This window comes from Scyliorhinus torazame, chromosome 1 (assembly GCF_047496885.1).
Source record: "Scyliorhinus torazame isolate Kashiwa2021f chromosome 1, sScyTor2.1, whole genome shotgun sequence".
Classification (NCBI taxonomy): Eukaryota; Metazoa; Chordata; class Chondrichthyes; order Carcharhiniformes; family Scyliorhinidae; genus Scyliorhinus; species Scyliorhinus torazame.
In genome coordinates this window covers 59832793-59856945 of record NC_092707.1, presented here as the reverse complement: position 1 = coordinate 59856945, position 24153 = coordinate 59832793, and the positions used below count along the sequence as shown (strand labels likewise).

General features: G+C 45.9%; 1 protein-coding gene and 1 pseudogene across 1 annotated transcript in view; one reads left to right on the top strand and one right to left on the bottom strand.

The window, feature by feature from the left end:
- Positions 1 to 24153, bottom strand: part of kntc1 (kinetochore associated 1) — a 263597-nt gene that overhangs the window by 46655 nt on the left and 192789 nt on the right. Inside the window, exons 50-52 of the mRNA XM_072495542.1 lie at positions 22719 to 22929; positions 10620 to 10729; positions 5416 to 5471 (exon numbers count right to left, since the gene is read on the bottom strand). Of these exons, the coding sequence (XP_072351643.1) occupies positions 5416 to 5471; positions 10620 to 10729; positions 22719 to 22929 (377 nt within the window). The remainder of the gene's footprint in view (positions 1 to 5415; positions 5472 to 10619; positions 10730 to 22718; positions 22930 to 24153) is intronic.
- Positions 20150 to 20681, top strand: LOC140408408 (ADP-ribosylation factor 2 pseudogene; annotated as a pseudogene).

The following is a 24153-nucleotide window of genomic DNA, read 5'->3' as shown; positions in this document are numbered from 1 at the left end:
ATACGGTGCTGGACCCAGGGCTGGACAGATCGAGGTCCAGGACCGGAAGGAGGCCGGCTGCAGCTAGGGTGCTCAAGGACTTTATGGAGCAGATGGGAGGAGTAGACCCCTGGAGATTTAGTAGATCTAGGAGTAAGGAGTTTTCGTTTTTCTCCTATGTCCACAAAGTCTATTCACGGATAGACTTTTTTGTTTTGGGAAGGGCACTGATCCCGAAGGTGACGGGGATGGAGTACACAGCTATAGCTATTTCAGACCACGCTCCACATTGGGTGGACCTGGAGATAGGGGAGGAAAAACAGCATCCACCCTCGAGAATGGACATGGGATTATTGGCAGATGAGGGTGTGTGTTTAAGGGCGAGGGGGTGTATCGAAAGGTACTTGGAACTCAATGACAATGGGGAGGTTCAGGTGGGAGTGGTCTGGGAGGCGTTGAAGGCTGTGGTTAGAGGGGAGCTGATATCTATCAGGGCACATAAAGGAAAGCAGGAGGGTAGGGAAAGGGAGCGGTTGTTGAAAGAACTTTTGAGGGTGGACAGACAATATGCGGAGGCACCGGATGAGGGACTGTACAGGGAAAAGCAAAGGCTACATGTAGAATTTGACTTGTTGACTACGGGTAATGCAGAGGCACAATGGAGGAAGGCACAGGGTGTACAGTACGAATATGGGGAGAAGGCAAGCAGGTTGCTGGCCCACCAACTGAGGAAAAGGGGAGCAGCGAGGGAGATAGGGGGGGGGGGGGGGGGGGGAGATGAGGAGGGAGAGATGGAGCGGGGAGCGGAGAGAGTGAATGGAGTGTTCAAGGCATTTTATGAAAGATTTTTGAAGCTCAGCCCCCGGAAGGGAAGGAGAGAATGATGTGCTTTCTGGATCAGCTGGAATTTCCTGAGGTGGAGGAGCAGGAGAGGGCGGGACTGGGAGCACAGATTGAGACGGAGGAAGTAGTGAAAGGGATTGGAAGCATGCAGGCGGGGAAGGCCCCGGGACCAGACGGATTCCCAGTGGAATTTTATAGGAAATATATGGACTTGTTGGCCCCGCTACTGAGGAGAACCTTTAATGAGGCTAGGGAAAGGAGGCAGCTGCCCCCGACTATGTCAGAAGCAACGATATCGCTCCTCCGAAAGAAGGAAAAAGACCCGCTGCAATGCGGGTCCCATAGGCCCATTTCCCTCCTGAATGTGGATGCTAAGATTCTGGCCAAGGTAATGGCAACGAGGATAGAGGATTGTGTCCCGGGGGTGGTTCATGAGGACCAAACTGGGTTTGTGAAGGGGAGACAGCTGAACACAAATATACGGAGGCTGCTAGGGGTAATGATGATGCCCCACCAGAGGGGGAAGCGGAGATAGTGGTGGCGATGGATGCCGAGAAAGCATTTGATAGAGTGGAGTGGGATTATTTGTGGGAGGTGCTGAGGAGATTTGGCTTTGGAGATGGGTATATCAGATGGGTACAGTTGCTGTATAGGGCCCCGATGGCGAGCGTGGTCACGAATGGACGGGGGTCTGATTATTTTCGGCTCCATAGAGGGGCGAGGCAGGGATGTCCTCTGTCCCCGTTATTGTTTGCACTGGCGATTGAGCCCCTGGCCATAGCATTGAGGGGTTCCAGTGGAGGGGAGTACTCAGGGGAGGAGAAGAACACCGGGCATCTCTGTATGCGGATGATTTGTTGTTGTATGTGGCGGACCCGGCGAAGGGGATGCCAGAGATAATGCGGATACTTGGGGAGTTTGGGGATTTTTCAGGGTATAAATTGAACATGGGGAAAAGTGAGTTGTTCGTGGTGCATCCAGGGGAGCAGAGCAGGGAAATAGAGGATTTACCGTTGAGGAAGGTAACAAGGGACTTCCGGTACTTGGGGATCCAGATAGCCAAGAATTGGGGTACATTACACAGGCTTAATTTAACGCGGTTGGTGGAACAGATGGAGGAGGACTTTAGGAGATGGGACATGGTGTCCCTGTCACTGGCAGGTAGGGTGCAGGCGGTTAAAATGGTGGTCCTCCCAAGATTCCTTTTTGTGTTTCAGTGTCTCCCGGTGGTGGTCACGAAGGCTTTTTTCAAGAGAATCGAGAAGAGTATTATGAGTTTTGTGTGGGCCGGGAAGACCCCGAGAGTGAGGGGGGGATTTTTGCAGCGTAGTAGGGACAGTGGGGGGGTTGGCACTACCGAGCCTAAACGACTATTACTGGGCCGCCAATGTTTCAATGGTGTGTAAGTGGATGGGAGAAGGGGAGGGAGCGGCGTGGAAGACATTGGAGAGGGCGTCCTGCAGGGGGACTAGCCTACAAGCAATGGTGACGGCACCGTTGCCGTTCTCACCGAAAAAATACACCACAAGCCCGGTGGTGGTGGCTACATTGAAAATTTGGGGGCAGTGGAGACGGCATAGGGGAAAGATGGGAGCCTCGGTGCGGTCCCCGATAAGAAATAACCATAGGTTTGTTCCGGGGAGAATGGATGGGGGATTTGGAGCATGGCAAAGAGCTGGGGTAGTACAATTGAGAGATCTGTTCGTAGATGGGACGTTTGAGAACAAAGAACAAAGAACAAAGAAATGTACAGCACAGGAACAGGCCCTTCGGCCCTCCAAGCCCGTGCCGACCATACTGCCCGACTAAACTACAATCTTCTACACTTCCTGGGTCCGTATCCTTCTATTCCCATCCTATTCATATATTTGTCAAGATTACTGGAGAGAATTCTTCGAGACAGGATCTACTCCCATTTGGAAGCAAATGGACGTATTAGTGAGAGGCAGCACGGTTTTGTGAAGGGGAGGTCGTGTCTCACTAACTTGATAGAGTTTTTCGAGGAGGTCACTAAGATGATTGATGCAGGTAGGGCAGTAGATGTTGTCTATATGGACTTCAGTAAGGCCTTTGACAAGGTCCCTCATGGTAGACTAGTACAAAAGGTGAAGTCACACGGGATCAGGGGTGAACTGGCAAGGTGGATACAGAACTGGCTAGGCCATAGAAGGCAGAGGGTAGCAATGGAGGGATGCTTTTCTAATTGGAGGGCTGTGACCAGTGGTGTTCCACAGGGATCAGTGCTGGGACCTTTGCTCTTTGTAGTATATATAAATGATTTGGAGGAAAATGTAACTGGTCTGATTAGTAAGTTTGCAGACGACACAAAGGTTGGTGGAATTGCGGATAGCGATGAGGACTGTCTGAGGATACAGCAGGATTTAGATTGTCTGGAGACTTGGGCGGAGAGATGGCAGATGGAGTTTAACCTGGACAAATGTGAGGTAATGCATTTTGGAAGGGCTAATGCAGGTAGGGAATATACAGTGAATGGTAGAACCCTCAAGAGTATTGAAAGTCAAAGAGATCTAGGAGTACAGGTCCACAGATCACTGAAAGGGGCTACACAGGTGGAGAAGGTAGTCAAGAAGGCATACGGCATGCTTGCCTTCATTGGCCGGGGCATTGAGTATAAGAATTGGCAAGTCATGTTGCAGCTGTATAGAACCTTAGTTAGGCCACACTTGGAGTATAGTGTTCAATTCTGGTCGCCACACTACCAGAAGGATGTGGAGGCTTTAGAGAGGGTGCAGAAGAGATTTACCAGAATGTTGCCTGGTATGGAAGGCATAAGCTATGAGGAGCGATTGAATAAACTCGGTTTGTTCTCACTGGAACGAAGGAGGTTGAGGGGCGACCTGATAGAGGTATACAAAATTATGAGGGGCATAGACAGAGTGGATAGTCAGAGGCTTTTCCCCAGGGTAGAGGGGTCAATTACTAGGGGGCATAGGTTTAAGGTGAGAGGGGCAAAGTTTAGAGTAGATGTACGAGGCAAGTTTTTTACGCAGAGGGTAGTGGGTGCCTGGAACTCACTACCGGAGGAGGTAGTGGAGGCAGGGACGATAGGGACATTTAAGGGGCATCTTGACAAATATATGAATAGGATGGGAATAGAAGGATACGGACCCAGGAAGTGTAGAAGATTGTAGTTTAGTCGGGCAGTATGGTCGGCACGGGCTTGGAGGGCCGAAGGGCCTGTTCCTGTGCTGTACAGTTCTTTGTTCTTTGTTCTTTGTTCTTTGAATAGTACTACACTCCGTATGCTCACCCAATGCTTGTGCCTATGTATTTACATTGCGTACTTGTGCATATCCTATCTTTTTTCATGTATGGACGATATGTCTGGACTGTACGCCGAACAATACTTTTCACTGTACCTCAGTACATGTGACAATAAATCAAATCAAAATTATGAGATTGCGGCAGGCAAATGACAGCCGCATATTTCTGAAAAGCACAAACCAGAAGGGTAGTGAAAATAAATTCACTCAAAACTTCAAGGAAAATGCTTAGTGCCTAAAAATGAGAAAAATGCGGGACTAAGGGGGCAGTACGGGGAGTGGGACTAATTAGATAGCTCTCTCAAAGAGGCAGAATTGACACAATGGTCCAAATGGCCTTCTTCGATGCTGTACAATTCTATGACATAATAAACCTCCAGTAGGGACTCGATGCCATCAGAATAAGGCCTTTTACAACATATATTACACTTAAGTCACGGAGCAGCATACACAAAAATTAGAAGAAAGTACCATGAAATATTTGTAGCAATGCATTCATCACCTACAATATTGGTTCATAGTGAGGGGCAATAGGTTTAGAGGGGATGTGTGAAAAAACCTTTTCACATAGAAGGGTTGGAATCTGGAACGCACTTCCTGAAAAGGTGATAGATGCGGTAACATCTAAGTATTTAAATGAGAACTTGAAATGCTGAACTTTCAGCATACAAGTGCTGGAAAATACGATTAGGGCATATAGGTGTTTGATGGCAGGTGTCCAACACGTGTGCATGCGTGTGTGTGTAATACTGTACATAATAAAAAGTTACAAACTTGGTGACTGTATTGGGCTCAACCCAAGGACTTCAGGTATTTTAAATAATATCCAATTTCACCTTTGCTGCAACTGAGTCAAATGGGGCTGGAATTGACCCCGCACAAGTCCAGGGTGTCATTACATTCATACCTTTATGAATGTCACCCTTCTTTAAATGTCAACTACCAGTTGCACTACCAGACGAGGATGTTTCACAAGACGATTCACATTGCTCAAATAACTGGCTGTGCATGAAATCTGTCTTGGTGGGGGGGGGGGGGGGGGGGGGGGGGGGGGGGGGGGGGAAACAAATTTTCGGAAGTAATTTACATAAGAGCAGAACATAGAACATAGAAAAATACAGCACAGAACAGGCCCTTCGGCCCACAAGTGCTCATCATTGGCCACTTACTCCAAAAGCCACTTTAAAGAAACTGAGAATGGAAACATTAAATTGAAAGGTTGCCCAAAACAAGACATTGCTGCGTCTAAAATGTGTGAACTTGATCACAACATTCTACATATGCATTAACATGAATAGAATGAACCCACCTCATCAGTGCTGCATCTTCTTGCAAGTTATTAAAGTTGTCCTGTGATCTAGAATCCTAAAATTGTAAAAGAAAACTCTGATGAACAGAAATCAGTTATTTCATACTGATGTAATTAACAAAATACGTATGCATCCATCTGCAGTTAAAAACTACGAACCTGAAACAAATCCATCACTTACACGACTGAGAATGGTCAAAGATCAAAGAATCATAGAATTTACAGTGCAGGAGACCATTCGGCCCATCGAGTCTGCACCGGCTCTTGGAAAGAGCACCCTACCCAAGTCCACACCTCCACCCTATCCCTGTAACCCAGCAACCCCATCTAACCGAAGGGCAATTTAGCATGGCCAATCCATCTAACCTGCACAACTTTGGACTGTGGGAGGAAACCGGAGCACCCGGAAGAAACTCACGCACACACGGGGAGAACATGCAGACTCCGCACAGACAGTGACCCAAGCGGGAATCGGATCTGGGACCCTGGTGCTGTTAAGTCATACTGCTAACCACTATGCTACCCTGCTGCCCCAAGATAAAAAGTCTCAAAGTTAGCAAAGCAGCTGAAAAAAATACAGTCTGAATATTTTTGTGACAGGAATTATGTAATTATAGCACTTAGGGGTAGAAACATTAGTATTCCCACTGTTTATCTTCTATTACATCAAGACTGTAGGCGAGTTCTATTACATCAAGGGCGGCACAGTGGCTAGTACTGCTGCCTACGGCGCAGTGGACCCGGGTTGGAACGCAGCTCCAGGTTACTGTCTGTGTGGAGTTTGCACATTCTCCCCATGTCTGCGTGGGTTTCACCCCCACAACACAAAGATGTGCAGGTTTGGTGGATTAGCCATACCAAATTGCCCCTTAAATGGGAAAAATAAATTGGGTGCTCTAATGTTATATTTTTTAAAATTCTAAATCACTCAGTATTTCAGCATTCAACGTAGCATGTAATATGGGATGAAGTCCATAACACAACAGAACATGATCTTGCTGGATAATGTACATACAAAGTGAATCAAAGAACTACAGTAGTGCTTTGTGAACTATTTTCCATGTGACCCCATTTTAACTCACCACTGCCATCTCAAGGGCAATTAGAGACAGGCAACAAAGGCTGGCATTTCAGTACGTTATCATTGAAGTTTACATATTATAGATCAAAAAACAATAGATTACATTTTTAAAGTACTTGCAAAAATGTCATTTTATATAATCAAATTTTCCATGTTCCACGGTGACAGAAGGTGCAAATGCAAGCACATACTTCTTCACAACCTGCCTCGCCCCCCCACCACTCCACCACACGCAGCAGCCCCCTCTTCCTTAACCCCTCCAATTATTCAACAGCCTTTCTTCTCTTCAACCCCCAAATCAACAGTCCTGCTTCACAAACCCCTTCCCGAGATGGCTTTTAAAGCAGACCAAGGCAGGCCAGCAGCACGGTTCAATTCCCGTACCGGCCTCCCCAAACAGGCGCCGGAATGTAGCGACTATGGGCTTTTCACAATAACTTCATTGAAGCCTACTTGTGACAATAAGCGATTATTATTGTTACAGTGCCGGGATCCTGAGTAGGCCAAGCTAGGTGTTGCAAGGCTGAGTGACAAATGCCATAAGAAATTTCCTCAGCGATTCCACTAGCAATCCACTAACATAAACTAAACCAGAATGCTGGCATCCCACTTTGGCATGCAGGACCAGGCTTAAACAGAAGCATCGCACAAATCCCACATAAGATATATGCGCAATATTAGTTAGAAATGCGACCCGGAGATTCTTGAGGAAGGCTGTAAGCCAGGAGACATCTATGCTCACGGATAAATAGTGAAATAATTAAAAAGAACTCCATGTTTAATAATTAGTTTGCAGTTTAACCACATTTAATGATGAGGTGAACAAGTTATTTTAATCAATTAATATAATATCATATTGTGTAATTATCATCAATGTAGAACACTATTACACTAAAAGAGCCTGGATTGCAGGGGCATTCTGAACTGACAGATGAAAATATACCACCTGGCCCTAGGCCAGCACAGAGCTATACTTTTTTTTTAAAATGCGTCTTGCGTCAAAAAGTGGTTACTTTTCTTCTGAATGGATAACAAATGCATGTGCTCTTTTGTTCTAGGAGTTTAAGAGCTGAATGTTACAATCGGCTTCTGTAGCGAAGTAGTTCTTTTGACTTTTATTACGAACATGTGCCATGCTGTATTTTAATGTATCTTGCTACTCAGCTTAATACGGATTGTCCTTACGCATACATATATATATTTTTTGGTACAGATTTTAGGTATGAAGTGACCCTTAAATCTCTTTGCTTTGGACCTTCCAAAGTGAATTACCTCACGCTTTAATTAGCTTTGCTCCAAACACTAAGTCATTATGCAAAGATACTGATGAGCATCAGACTTAATGAAAATGCCACAGGATACCAATGAAGTATTTCAGATGAAGGGCTCAGAAGTTATTTTTTATTACATTGACACCTAGCACCTCTCTCATCTCAAATAAGAAAATACCAAAAATACTTTGAGGTGCCCTGCCATCTTAGAAGAGTTCCAGAAAACATAATGAAGTCATGAGAAAAAAACTACAATGAGAGGGACATGCCACAGGTATAGACACCTCAGGGAAACAGTCAGGAGTTAACAGAAAATGATACTTAAGAAAACAATCAGAGTCTTATCAAGCACTGTGCGAACCAATGAGAGCTCAAGAAGGCAACTGATCATGCACTTAAGCTGGATCCAAGAGTATAAATAAGAGATCTTGGGACCTTTCGACATGCAGCACAAAAATGATAAACAAGAAGGTAGACTAGTCAACAGAAAGCAGCAAGTAACAGCACCATAGGAGAATCGCAAGCCAGTGCTTCAGAGTGAGCGGACTATATATCGCTACCGTTGTTAGGTATCACGTTTTTGTACTTGTGATCAATGTAATAAATTCAGTGAAGCTTGTGACAACATATTTGTACCCAGCGTGGTCTGTAACTGATCTGTTCCAACAGGCCTCCTTAATATTAGCTCCACCAACTCAATCTGATAATTAGAATTGACCTGAAATCTTACACTCAAGACCAGCAACTGCTGCTTCTGGCTTTTTGGTGGGTTTTCTGCTGGCTTAAAAAAAAAATTGGAATCTGTTCTTTTTTATTTTAATATAAAGCGGGTCAGAAGCAGCAGAGGTGACCGTATGGAGAACTGTCACTGAAACAGAGCACAATTTTTTATTTTTTAAATAGCTAGCTTGAAGATTGGAAATAAAGAGTCAAATGGCAAATTTCTGAAACCCCAATGTCAGAAATGTTCCATTCCTGTGCTTACAGCGGTAACGAGTAGCATACACTAGAATAAAAGAGGTGAAGAGCCGATTCAAAGCTAGAATCAAAGTTTTAGAACTTAATACCATGGTTCACTTATAAATCTGCACTATTTATATTCTAGGAAGCAGGGGAATGGCTAGCAGTTCATTGCTCTGCAAAGTTATCTGCTTTTTGACTCTTCACCAGTTTTTGCATTTCTACCTTCCTTTAAACATCTCTTCCCAACATTTACATTTAAGAAAGAGGCTTTTTAAAAATTAAACATATTTTTTTATCCATTAATTTGATACAATGAGAAGAAAAGCCTAATGAACAGTATAATTCCACCAGGGAAGAGGGCAAGAGACAGCTGTGAAACATGCCAATGGCTATACAGGAAGGTGCACATCTGCTGGCCCATTGACAACTTAAATTTATTTGCATTTAAAGTTGCACAAAAGACTTGAATTTCTTTACCACTTTTGACTTCCATTTGCACTTGTAAAGTAGGTGGATGTGACACTTGAGTATCTCTTCGCTTTCAGAACAAAGAATAATTTCCATACTAACATTAGTGTTGGAATAGAATCCAGCAATCTCATTAGCTAGTCAAAGAACAAAGAATAATACAGCACAAGAACAGGCCCTTCGGCCCTCCAAGTCTGCGCTGATCATGGTACCTGCCTAAACTAAAACCGTCTACATATTTGACGAGATGTCCCTTAAATACCGCTATCGTACCTGCTCCCACCACCGCGTTTCAAATATTTACCACCCTCTGTGTAAAAAGGCTTGCCTCGCACATCTGTTCTAAACTTTTCCCCGCGCACTTTAAACCTATGTCCCCTAGTACTTGACTCACCTACCCTAGGAAAGAGTATCCGACTACGCACTCTGTCTACGTCACTCAATCTTGTAGACCTCTATCAGGTCGCCTCTAAACCTCCGTTGTTCCAGTGACCGAGTTTATCTAACCTCTCCTCATAGCTAATGCCCTCCATACCAGGCAACATCCTCCTAAACTGCTTCGGCATCCTCTCCAAAGCATCCACATATTTCTGGTAGTGTGGCGACCAGAATTGTACAAAATATTCCAAATGAGACCTAACTAAGGTCCTGTACAGCTGCAACATGACTTGCCAATTTTTGTATTCAATGCCCCGACCGATGAAGGCCAGTATGCCTTCTTGACCACCTTATACACATGCGTTGCCACTTTCAGTGATCGGTGGACATACACGCCCAGATCTCTCTGGTTGTCAGTATTCACAAGAGTTCTACCATTTATTTATTGTGTAATTCCTACGTGCATTGAACCTTCCAAAGTGCATTGCCTCACACTTGTCCAGATTAAACTCGATCTGCCATTTCTCTGCCAAGACTCCAACCAGTTTATATCCTGTCAAATAAAAGTCTAATAAAAGATACAGGACAATTCTAAAATCTTAGAATGCCAAAATGCAAAGTTTTAAAAAATAAATTTAGAGTACCCAATTCATTTGTTTTCCAATTAAGGGGCAATTTAGCATGACCAATCCACCTACCCTGCACATCTTTGGGTTGTGGGGGCACAACCCACGCAAACACGGGGAGAATGTGCAAATTCCACACAGACAGTGACCCAGAGCTGGGATTGAACCTGGGACCTCGGCGCCGTGAGCCATCAGGGCTAACCCACTGCGCCACCGTGCTGCCCCAAAATGCAAAGTTAACTGAATTGTTTCGAAGTGAGAGCAATTCATTCAGTTATGGTCATCCATTTCAATTACAGCAACAAATGTCCTTTGTTGCACCGAAACCAGGAATATTATGTTGCCTTTAAGATTACACCAGTGCAAGTGGCCACACTCTTTACTGATTTTGAACAGCTATACTGATTACACACTTACCAAAACTGGTTTGGTGGAAAGACACAAACATTCCTCCAGCAACGTCAATCTGATTTTATTTATATCTCTGCCATTTATTTCTGCTAGATCAGCAGTTGCAGTGTGAATATCTAAAAAAAAAGAAAGCACAAAACATCCCTCAGCAAATCATCTGAATCAAATGATTTCATTTCCCATTTAGTTTTGGAATATATATCATCTTATCCATTGAGACAGTCAAAAAATCATAAAAAGCAAGCAAATTTATTCTGAATGATTGCTGTCAATATTTTGCCCTGCATCATTTTCTTTTTATATAAAGCGGGTATGGATTTTATACACATCTGAGATAATGGAGAATAATGAAATTCAAATTAATTCACCTTAAACTGAAATTTCTTTTGCTCAATATCATTTGTCCACCAAATTAAAGTACAGGGTAAACTTCTTAAGCCTTGTGATCCTTGCATTAACCATTTGAGGTTCCTTGGATCATGGTGCACACAAGGATTCATATCATGGTGCATACAAGGATTTATAATATAATATTTTGGGAGGAGGTGATGTAAATAAAATGAAACCTGCTCAGACCATTCCAGATCAGACAAAAAAAGAAAATCAGTTATAAGTATAATGCGAACAGGGAATTTAGCATGTTGTTAGGAAAACAAAGGTAATTTTAAGGGATTTATACATGTATTGATAAACATTAGAAAGAAGGTATAGTTTTAAGTGGGTTTAATTTAATATTTCTGTGCCCGGAAGGGTAAAACTTATAAGTTAGACTTATGCTGGAAAGGTATTTGTATTTTGGTCAAGTGTGGGAGTTGGTGAAGTTTCAACTGTGTTTCTATTGCGCTTATAGAGGGGGCTATAGTGTGAAGATTAAATAACCCCACAGTGGTTGCTTAGCAACGGGGGCCTTGGAAGCCAGAGATTTAAAGTTTTGTAAGAGTCGTTTCTGTTTATTTCCTCTCTTCCCTATTCTTTTACTATTTTGGTCGGTGGACCCATAATCGGGATGTGCCTTTATGCAGAAGACGTAACAGCTTGCTTGCCAGGACACTGTGTTCCCAAGTTTTGCATTTTGGAGCGGTGAAATCAGACTCTTCAGCATCAAGCGGATCTCAGCAACTTGATTGTGGAGGGAGTCGGTTCGATTGGTTAACTGGCAACTGGTAGGTTGGCCGGGGACAGTGTTCTGCCTGACAACGATTTTTTTTTTTTTTTTTTTAAATAATATTTTATTGAAAATTTTTGGTCAACCAACACAGTACATTGTGCATCCTTTACACAACATTGTAACAATACAGATAATAATGACCTTTTTAAATTTAAACAAAAACAACAACAAATAAATAAATATTAAATAACAAAAAATAAAAACTAGCCCTAATTGGCAACTGCCTTGTCTCAGGCCACACCCCCCCCCCCATCCCCCCCATCCCTCCCCCCCCCCCCCAAAGTCCTGGGCCGCTGCTGCTGCCTTCTTTGTTCTCCCCTATCTATCTTTCCGCAAGATATTCGACGAACGGTTGCCACCGCCTAGTAAACCCTTGAGCCGACCCCCTTAGGACGAACTTAATCCGCTCTAACTTTATGAACCCCGCCATATCATTTATCCAGGTCTCCACCCCCGGGGGCTTGGCTTCTTTCCACATTAGCAATATTCTGCGCCGGGCTACTAGGGACGCAAAGGCCAAAACATCGGCCTCTTTCGCCTCCTGCACTCCCGGCTCTTGTGCAACCCCAAATATAGCCAACCCCCAGCTTGGTTCAACCCGGACTCCTACTACTTTCGAAAGCACCTTTGTCACCGCCATCCAAAACCCCTGTAGTGCCGGGCATGACCAAAACATATGGGTATGATTCGCTGGGCTTCTCGAGCACCTCGCACACCTATCCTCCACCCCAAAAAATTTACTGAGCCGTGTTCCAGTCATATGTGCCCTGTGTAATACCATAAACTGAATCAGGCTTAGCCTGGCGCACGAGGACGACGGGTTTACCCTGTTTAGGGCATCTGCCCACATCCCCTCCTCAATCTCCTCCCCTAGCTCTTCTTCCCATTTCCCTTTTAGTTCGTCCATCATAGTCTCCCCTTCGTCTCTCATTTCCCTATATATATCCGACACCTTACCGTCCCCCACCCATTTCTTTGAGATGACTCTGTCCTGCACCTCTTGTGTCGGGAGCTGCGGGAATTCCCTCACCTGTTGCCTCGCAAAAGCCCTCAATTGCATGTACCTGAATGCATTCCCTTGGGGCAACCCATATTTCTCGGTCAGCGCTCCCAGACTCGCAAACTTCCCATCCACAAATAGATCTTTCAATTGCGTTATACCTGCTCTTTGCCACATTCCATATCCCCCATCCATTCCCCCCGGGGCAAACCTATGGTTGTTTCTTATCGGGGACCCCCCCAGTGCTCCGGTCTTTCCCCTATGTCGTCTCCACTGTCCCCAAATCTTCAGTGTAGCTACCACCACCGGACTCGTGGTATAGTTCCTTGGTGAGAACGGCAATGGGGCTGTCACCATAGCCTGCAGGCTGGTCCCCCTACAGGACGCCCTCTCTAATCTCTTCCACGCCGCTCCTTCCTCCTCTCCCATCCACTTACTCACCATTGAAATATTAGCGGCCCAATAATACTCACTTAGGCTCGGTAGTGCCAGCCCCCCCCTATCCCTACTACGCTGTAAGAATCCCTTCCTCACTCTCGGAGTCTTCCCGGCCCAAACAAAACCCATGATACTCTTTTCTATCCTTTTGAAAAAAGCCTTCGTGATCACCACCGGGAGACACTGAAACACAAAGAGGAATCTCAGGAGGACCACCATCTTAACCGCCTGCACCCTCCCTGCCATTGACAATGCTACCATATCCCATCTCTTGAAATCTTCCTCCATCTGTTCCACCAACCGCGTCAAATTTAGCCTGTGCAATGTGCCCCAATTCTTAGCTATCTGGATCCCCAGGTAACGAAAGTCTCTTGTTACCTTCCTCAACGGTAGGTCTTCTATTTCTCTACTCTGCTCCCCTGGATGCACCACAAACAGCTCACTCTTCCCCATGTTCAATTTATACCCTGAAAAATCCCCAAACTCCCCAAGTATCCGCATTATTTCTGGCATCCCCTCCGCTGGATCCGCCACATATAGTAGCAGATCATCCGCATATAAAGATACCCGGTGTTCTTCTCCTCCCCTAAGTATTCCCCTCCATCCCTTGGAACCTCTCAGCGCTATCGCCAGGGGCTCAATCGCCAGTGCAAACAGTAATGGGGACAGAGGACATCCCTGCCTTGTCCCTCTATGGAGCCGAAAATATGCCGATCCCCGTCCATTCGTGACCACACTCGCCACTGGGGCCCTATACAACAGCTGCACCCATCTAACATACCCCTCTCCGAACCCAAATCTCCTCAACACCTCCCACAGATAATCCCACTCCACTCTATCAAATGCTTTCTCGGCATCCATCGCCACTACTATCTCCGTTTCACCCTCTGGTGGGGCCATCATCATTACCCCTAACAACCTCCGTATGTTCGTGTTCAGCTGTCTCCCCTTCACAAACCCAGTTTGGTCCTCATGAACCACCCCCGGGACACATTCCTCTATTCTCATTGCCATTACCTTGGCCAAGACCTTGGCATCTACATTGAGGAGGGAGATTGGTCTGTAGGACCCGCATTGTAGCGGATCCTTTTCCTTCTTTAAAAGAAGCGATATCGTTGCTTCTGACATAGTCGGGGGCAGTTGTCCCCTTTCCTTTGCCTCGTTAAAGGTCCTCGTCAGTAGCGGGGCGAGCAAGTCCAAATATTTTCTGTAAAATTCAACTGGGAATCCGTCCGGTCCCGGGGCCTTTCCCGTCTGCATGTTCCTAATTCCTTTCACCACTTCTTCTACCGTGATCTGTGCTCCCAATCCCATCCTTTCCTGCTCTTCCACCTTGGGAATTTCCAGCCGATCCAAAAATTCCATCATTCTCTCCCTCCCATCCGGGGGTTGAGCTTCATACAATTTTTTATAAAATGTCTTAAACACTTCATTCACTCTCTCCGCTCCCCGCTCCGTCTCTCCATCTTCGTCTCTCACCCCCCCCTATTTCCCTCGCTGCTCCCCTTTTCCTCAATTGGTGTGCCAGCAATCTGCTCGCCTTCTCTCCATATTCATACTGTACACCCTGCGCCTTCCTCCATTGTGCCTCTGCAGTGCCTGTGGTCAGCAAGTCAAATTCCACATGCAGCCTTTGCCTTTCCCTATACAGTCCCTCCTCCGGTGCTTCCGCATACTGTCTGTCCACCCTCAAAAGTTCTTGCAACAACCGCTCCCGTTCCTTACTCTCCTGCTTCCCTTTATGTGTCCTTATAAATATCAGCTCCCCCCTAACCACCGCCTTCAACGCCTCCCAGACCACTCCCACCTGAACCTCCCCATTGTCATTGAGTTCCAAGTACTTTTCAATGCATCCCCTCACCCTTAAGCACACCCCCTCATCCGCCATTAGTCCCATGTCCATTCTCCAGGGTGGGCGCCCTCTTGTTTCCTCCCCTATCTCCAAGTCTACCCAGTGTGGGGCATGATCCGAAATGGCTATAGCCGTATATTCCGTTCCCCTCACCCTCGGGATCAATGCCCTACCCAACACAAAAAAGTCTATGCGTGAATAGACTTTATGGACATAGGAGAAAAACGAGAACTCCTTACTCCTAGGTCTACTGAATCTCCACGGGTCCACCCCTCCCATCTGCTCCATAAAATCCTTAAGCACCTTGGCTGCTGCCGGCCTCCTACCAGTCCTGGACTTCGACCTATCCAGCCTTGGTTCCAACACCGTGTTAAAGTCTCCCCCCATTATCAGCTTTCCGGTCTCTAGGTCTGGGATGCGTCCTAGCATTCGCCTCATAAAATTGGCATCGTCCCAATTCGGGGCATACACGTTTACCAACACCACCATCTCTCCCTGTAATTTGCCACTCACCATCACGTATCTGCCCCCGTTATCCGCCACTATAGTCTTTGCCTCGAACATTACCCGCTTCCCCACTAATATAGCCACCCCCCTGTTTTTCGCATCCAGCCCCGAATGGAACATCTGCCCTACCCATCCTTTGCGCAACCTAACCTGATCTATCAGTTTCAGGTGCGTTTCCTGTAACATGGCCACATCTGCTTTAAGTTTCTTAAGGTGTGCGAGTACTCGTGCCCTCTTTATCGGCCCGTTAAGCCCCCTCACGTTCCACGTGATCAGCCGAGTTGGGGGGCTTCCCACCCCCCCCCCCTTTCCGGTTAGCCATAATCTTTTTCCAGCTTCTCGCCCAGTTCCCACGCAGCTGTATTTCTCCCAGACGGTGCCCCCCCGCCCATCCTTTCCCGTACCCACTCCCCCCTTTCCCCAGCAGCAGCAACCCAGTAATTCCCCCCTCCCCCCCCCCCCCCGCTAGACCCCCCGCGAGCGTAATTACTCCCCCCATGTTGCTCCCAGAAGTCAGCAAACTCTGGCTGACCTCGGCTTCCCCCCGTGATCACGGCTCGCCCCGTGCGGCGCCCCCTCCTTCCTGATTCTCTATTCCCGCCATAATTATCATAGCGCGGGAACCAAGCCCGCGCCTCTCCCTCGGCCCCGCCTCCCATGGCCAACGCCCCATCTCCTCTCCCTCCCCACCTCCCCCCATCACCACCTGTGGGAGAAAGAAAAGTTACCATACCGCAGGATTAATCATACAATCCCTCTTCGCCCCCCCCCCCCACTCGTCCCACCACTTTGTCCAAACGTTCATTTTCGTAGTCCAATCATTCCAATTTTTCTTCTACAATAAAAGTCCACGCTTCATCCACCGTCTCAAAGTAGTGGTGCCTCCCTTGATATGTGACCCACAGTCTTGCCGGTTGCAGCATTCCAAACTTTATCTTTTTTTTGTGAAGTACCGCTTTGGCCCGATTAAAGCTCGCCCTCCTTCTCGCCACCTCCGCACTCCAATCTTGATAGACGCGGATCACCGCGTTCTCCCATTTACTACACCGAGTTTTCTTCGCCCATCTAAGGACCATTTCTCTATCCTTAAAACGGAGAAATCTCACCACTATGGCTCTGGGAGCTTCTCCTGCTCTCGATCCTCACACCATAACTCGGTATGCTCCCTCCACTTCCAACGGACCCGTCGGGGCCTCCACTCCCATTAACGAGTGCAGCATCGTGCTCACATATGCCCCGACGTCCGCCCCCTCCACACCTTCAGGAAGGCCAAGAATCCTCAAGTTGTTCCTCCTTGCGTTATTTTCCAGTGCCTCCAACCTCTCCACAGATCGTTTCTGGTGTGCCTCCTGTATCTCCGACTTCACCACCAGGCCCTGTATATCGTTTTCATTCTCTGCTGCTTTCGCCTTCACGACCCGAAGCTCCTGCTCCTGGGTCTTTTGTTCCTCTTTCAGCCCTTCAATCGTCTGTAATATCGGGGCCAACAACTCTTTCTTCATTTCCTTTTTTATCTCCTCCACGCAGCGTTTCAAGAACTCTTGTTGTTCAGGGCCCCATATGAAACTGCCACCTTCCGACGCCATCTTGGTTTCTGCTTGCCTTCCTTGCCGTTGTTCCAAAGGATCCGCTGCAATCCGGCTACTTTCCTCTCCTTTTTCCATCCGTGTCCAGGGGGAACACCCTTCTGGTTTACCGCACGGTGTTTTCAGCCGTTAAAATTGCCGTTGGGGCTCCTATCAAGAGCCCAAAAGTCCGTTTCACAGGGAGCTGCCGAAACGTGCGACTCAGCTGGTCATCGCCGCACCCGGAAGTCCTGCCTGACAACGATTAATGATTGGATCTTGCGCGATGCTTTCTGAGATAACTTGGCCAGAAGTGTTAGGAGCGGACTCCTCTCTCTCCTGCTTACTGAAGTGAAAGAACTGCTCTTGTTGTTCTGAAAGCAGAGAGTGCCTGGCACATCCTTTGCTGTAAAGCTGAAATGATGCACAGTCTGCTCAGAAAGTAGACAACCATGCCAGAGAAAACCATCTCAAGAAGGAGGAGCCCCCTCACTCGATTACTAACTTGGAATGTTCGAGGTTTGAATGGCCCTGTTAAAGGTTGCGCATATTTGCTCATCTGAAGAGCCTGGAGGCGGACTTGATCTTTCTTCATCTGAAGATGGCAGACCAGACTAGACTGAGAAGCGGAAGGGCTGGCCAGGTGTATAACTCTGGTCTGGATATGAGGGAGAGAGGGGTGGCCATATGTAAGTAGAAGGGTGTCTTTTTCAATGAAGAGGATCATTGCGGATCCGAGCGGGATATGCGTTGGTAAGCGGACGGTTGGAGGACTCTCCAGTAGTATTGTGCAATATATATGCCCCAAATTGGTACAATATGGACTTTTTGAGGCGCATTCTGTCCCTGATTATGGACCTAGATTTACACATTCATTCTGGGGGGAGATTTTAATATAGTCTTGGATCTGGAGCTAGACCGATCCAGCCCTAGATCTGGGAGGATGGCGGTGATGGCTGGGGAGCTGTCGAAATTCACGCAGCTCGTATATCCGTGGAGCTTTGGGGAGGCCGAAGGAGAGGGAGTTTTCCTTTTTTTCACATGCCCACAACTGTTATTCCCGAATAGATGTTTTTGTTTTGGACAAGTCGCTGATTCCTAGAGTTGCAGGGACAGAGTGGTGTCTCGTCACGCCCCTCACTGGGCAGACCTGTGGGCGGAGAAACCGTCCACTTCTAAACCCAAGTGGAGATTAGACATCGGTCTCCTTGTGAATAAGGGTTCATGTGAGAGATTGGAAGATGTCATTCGTAATTATATAGACCAGAACAACACTGGTGAGGTCTCTGCCGGCGTTCTAAGGGAAGCATCGAAGGCGGTGGTGAAGGGAGAACTTATTTCGATCCAGGCACATCGGCTAAAGGTGGAGCGAAAAGTACAATCGAGATTGGTGGAGGCATTCTTAGCAGTTAACCTCAGATTCCTGGAATCACAGGATGAAATACTGTTGAGGGAGTGTCAGAAACTCCAGGTGGAGTTTAATTTGGTCACCTCAGAGGAGGCAGTGAGACAGCTGCACAAAGCCATGGGGTTCTTGGAGGAACATGGAGAGAAATCTGGTAGGATGCTCGACCATCAACTGAGGAAGCAGTCAGCGGCTAGGATTATAGGTAGACTAAGGGACGAAGGGGGGTGGGGAGCAAAGAGCTGGTCATCAACCCTGCGGGGTTAATAAAATCTTTGCGTCCTTTTAGCGAAGACTATACCAATCAGAACCGCCATCGGGGGACGAACTGATAAGTAGATTCCTCGATGGGTTTCAGTTTCCAATGGTAGATCAGGCTTGGACGCAAGGATTGGGGGCTCCGGTCGGTCTGCGGGAGCTGCTGGAACGTGTGAGTTCGATGCAACCAAGGAAGGCCCTGGGATCAGACGGATTCCCAGTCGAATTTTATAAACGTTTTGGTACACTGCTGGGTCCGTTGATGGTATGGATGTATAATGAGGCACTGGGGAGGGGCTCACTCCCCCTATGTTGTTGCAGGCCTCCATCTCCATTATCCACAAAAAGGATAGGAATCCTGAGCAATGCGGATCTTACCGTCCGATTTTCCTCTTGAATGTTGATGCAAAGCATCTGGCCAAGATCTTGGCCACCCATATTGAGGGTTGTATGCCGGAAGTGGTCGGAGAGGATCAAACTGGATTTGTAAAAGGCAGAGCGTTGGCATCTAATATTAGGAGGCTACTTGACGTTATCATGATGCCCGCTGGAGGAAATGATGTGGAGGCTTTGCTGTCAATGGATGCCGAGAAGGCATTCGACCGAGTGGAGTGGGTGTACCTTTTTGACGTTTTGAAACGCTTTGGATTCGGGTAGGGATTTGTGAACTGGGTTAAATTGTTACATACAGCCCTGAAGTCAAGCATCTCCACTAACGGGGTGCCCGCCCACGGACAGTAGCCCAGGGCCGGGATCGAACCTGGGTCCTCAACTCCATGCGGCAGCAGTACTAAACACTGCGCCGCTGTGCCACCCTTTATTTGTATTTTATTTCCTTTCTACCACCCTCTCCCCTCTGTGTTGTCTGTGGGCGTGCCTACGTCTGTTTGGGCACCTAGAGAGTGAGGGAAGAGTTAGGAAGGTGAGGGGGGGAAAGAGTTAGTATATAATCAGTTTCATTTTCTGTCTGTTTTATTATAATACTGCACATAAAAGAGTACTTTTGTTGTATTACGAACCTGGTAACTGTGGTTTATTGGGCTCAAAGAAGCACCTCAGATATTTTAAATAGAATCTAATTTCACCTGTGTTGCGACTCCAGCTCATGAGTTTTGATTTGGATAATTTGATTGCAGTTGGCGTTAGGTAGTGAGAGAGAAGGCTCTGCTAGAAGCAGTTGGTTTAGAATGCTAGAGAGAGAACATCTCTCAGCTTTGCCAGAAGAAAAGCCATACCATGGAGCAATGGTTAAGAAAACAAATGCACCCCAGAGGAGGCCGTTGGCTGGAAGCGAACCCAGGAGGCAGAGAGTTTGGGGACTGATCAGAAAAAACAAAGACTGCATGGAGAATATTTGGGTTCATCTTTTTGGAAAGAAAGAGATGCGGATTCTTATGGTGGGACTGGATGCAGCAGGCAAAACTACAATTCTATATAAACTCAAACTTGCGGAAATTGTAACAACTATCCCCACTATTGGCTTTAACGTGGGAACAGTAGAATACAAGAATATAAGTTTCACAGTGTGGGATGTAGGCGGTCAAGATAAAATTAGATCCTCTGGCAGCACAATTTCCAGAACACACAAGGCCTAATATCCGTTGTCGACAGCAATGATCGAGAACATGTCAATGAGGCAAGGGATAAGTTGAATCGAATGCTCTCCAAAGACAAGCTTAAAGATGCCGTGTTATTAATCATTGCAAATAAGCAGGATTTTCCCAATGCGATGAATGTTGCTGAAATCATGGATAAACTGAACCTGCACCAAATCTCCCAAAGAACTTGGAACGTCCAGGCAACCTGCGCTACCAATGGCGATGGCTTTAAGAAGGCCTCAATTGGCTAGCTAGTCAACTTGGAAAACATAAATGATCCATTCCACTTTCTGAATGCCTCCACATGGCGAACCATGCTGCAGCATGTGTGTGAATTGAGTGGGAGCAGTTTCCTCGCTATGTGCCTTTTATAACACAGAAGGGTTAGGGACACTACTTATTTGAACTGGTATTATGCAGAATTGCAAATTATTTTACTAATAAAAATGAATGGTTCTAGTTTTGAAATAGTGGCCAGTAACACTTGAAAGCTTGAAATCAATTTCCAGCATGTAATTACTAGCTATCCAAACATTAGGACAATGAAGTGCTATTCTTTCTTTTTCTAATGCGTGATGGGGAAAAATACAGAAAAAAACCGGGAAAAAACCGAACAAATGCAGAGATCTAAAGAGCAGCTAGTTAAGGAAACTAGAGAAATGATGAGAAGTGTCCAAGAAGTGTGGAGTACAGAGACCAAAGGTATTGTTTAGAAGAATTCAAGGAAGAGTAAAAAAATTAGGGACAATTGCAGTAAGCATATGTAAAGTGAGCCAACAGCCTTCAAAAGGTAAAACTAACGTCTGATGACATTTTACACAGTCTGGGAATCGAGAATTAAAACACTGAGCAGTTTGCACAGCAGTCAAGACAAAGAAATCCTAAAGGGGTTGGTGTGAAATCCTGGACTGGATCCGATATTAAAAGTGGAGTGGAAACTTTGTTTAAAAGTGTCATTTGTAAAACCTGGACTGAATTTTGGAATACAAACCACTAAGGGAAAGCATTATTGAGGGAAGATTTCTGGGAGTGGAGTTTGGAAATTCTTATCAAGGGAGATTCAGAGGAGAAATCCACAGATACTAACTTGGGTTCAGAGCAGAGTGCGTGTACAGTGACCACAGTCATCTTTTGTGCTTAAAAGGGACTGTGTTAATGAGCCATTGTAGCTTGAGATGTAGTTTATAATACGTGTTAATCCTAAAACCTGCGTGCAATTCTTAAGATAAGGGGGGAGTAAAGAAATTTTGTGTAATACTCTTCTCATGTTTATTTCCTTACTATGTTCCTTCGCATTTTATTAAAAACTAAATAAAAGTTACGGTCCTTTGAGCCAGGAGTTGATTCTGGGCTCTTCCTGCCCAGTTCTAACATCAAATGGGATCGTAACAATGTAATATTCTGTAATTACAGCAATTCCGATAATTTTCTGTCACTAGCGTAAGGCCTGCTGCTCAGGTTCAGGTAGGCAGAGAACCAGACCCAGAGGTGAGCAAAATGAACAGCAAAGCCAGGAAGTGAACAAGTGATCAAGACCGATCCGGAGCAGGGAGAGAAGGCACTTTTCTAAATTACTGTCCAAATTCACACATCTGCTAGCAGGTCAGCAGCCAACGTGATCCTGGATAGAAAACACTTAAATTCTCTAAGTAGAAGGGAGGCCAGGAAATTTGCTACAGAGAGTGGAAAAGTGCAAGGCTAAATGGGTGCAGGTCTGTAGAGTATGTGGAAGATGGGTGTGGTTGGTCGCTGCATTTGATGCTCTTTTAAAAAATTTAGAGTACCCAATTATTTTTTCCAATTAAGAGGCAATTTTAGCGTGGCCAATCCACCTACCAGGCACATCTTTGGGTTGTGGGGGAGAGACCCAAGCAGACACAGGGAGAACGTGCAAGCTCCACATGGTCAGTGACTCGGGGCCGTGATCGAACCCGGGTCCCCAGTGCCATGAGGCAGCAGTGCTAACCACTGCACCACCATGCCACCCATTTTGGTTCTGTTTTAATATGTTCTTAAACATATCGGAAACAGAAAGCATTTGCTGCCTTCAGGTGATGGGGGTGGGAGGACTAACAAATAATTGAACCCTTGAGACCTTCAGGTGATGGTGTTTCCACAATAATGTTGGATCTGGATATAAACAGTGAACGGGCAGGATGGTTTTGGAGTAGGTCGCGTTCTTGTATCAGGTCAAATGATAAGGCAATTTGCACCGAACAGCTCAGATAGTCAAGTGGTAACACCAGTTCAGCATTTTTAAATATAGGCACATAAACATGAATAGTTTATTTCACAGAACCAAAATAAATCTTACCTGGGTAATCTTTGGCAGTAGGGTGCTTTAACCTCTCTTCAATGCTGTGGTGCTCATACAATGAACAAATCAGTTTAGCTGGTAGTTTAATTAATTTCAGGTACTCAGGGCTGTTTAAGTTGTGGATTCTCAGCAGATTCGCTGTGGCTGAATTCTCATACTCTACTCGTAACTTAGATAGCGAATCCTCTGCTTTTTGATGGGCTTTTTCCTGAATTTTAAAAGTTGTAAATGAGTTTTTAAAAAAACAACTTAGAATATGAATCACATAATTATCTATATATTATGAAGGGTAACTCCATACGGCCAGTGGAAAACTGCGCTTGCAGGCTGGAGTGAGGGCCACAACAACATAGCCCTCTTGTCGATGCTCTCAATGAGTTTATAGCCTTACTAGGAGTGCTAAATTAACTCCATCGTATAACCTTATTGTAGCATGCCTTAAATTCAGCGCGCAATATGGGCCAGCAAGATAACAACCCCCCGCCCCGAGTGTCTTCTCCAAATCAGCAACACAAGTTGCTAATGTATGGAAGGGTTGCAAATTATCACATCAAGCTTAGCCCCTAGTGTTTCAGCGTCATAACAAGCAGGAATTAACAGAAAATAACACATGAACTTTTAACAGAGTGCATTCCGACTAGATAGTGTGGGCATTTGCTATTTCTGATCTGTAATGTTATTTGTGACATTCAAAAAAGAATTGCCTATGTACACAAGCTAGATACATAAATAACTGGTCTCAGTTGTGTTTGCTCCTGAAAGGACATGTGGAGCTCTGTTAGAGCAGGTTCAATATGGGCGTGATACAGGCATCCATGAAATCAAAAGAACACTCTTAACAGAAGAGCTTAGGAAAGCAAAGCAAGTTATCCCCAGAAAATAACTGTTGGGAGATTAAGCCTATTCAAATAATAATTCAAAAGGTTTCAAAACATATATGTTCAAACTAACACCAGACTATTATACAGCGGTACTTCTCACCAACACGTACCCTTTTAGAGTCATTTATGACACAGGTGGTGGCAATTCGACCCATCTAGTCCATGTAGGCTCTCTACAGGTCAACCTAATCAGTCCTATTCTCCACTCGATCCCCGTACCTGTGTGGGTTCACTTCCTTCAAATGCATCCAATTTCCTTTGGAAATCATTCATTGTTTATTCTTCCAGCATCAGCAAGGGCAGCCAGTTCCAGATCATTACTACTCACTGCATAAAAATTGGTCTCATATACCCACTTCATCTCTTGACAGGCTGCACAGTAACAGTGGTTAGCACTGTTGCTTCACAGCACCAGGGACCCGGGTTCGATTCCCGGCTTGAATCACCGTCTATGCGGAGTGTGCACGTTTTCCGTGTCTGCGTGGGTTTCCTCCGGGTGCTCCGGTTTCTTCCCACAAGTTCCGAAAGACGGGCTTGTTAGGTGAATTGGA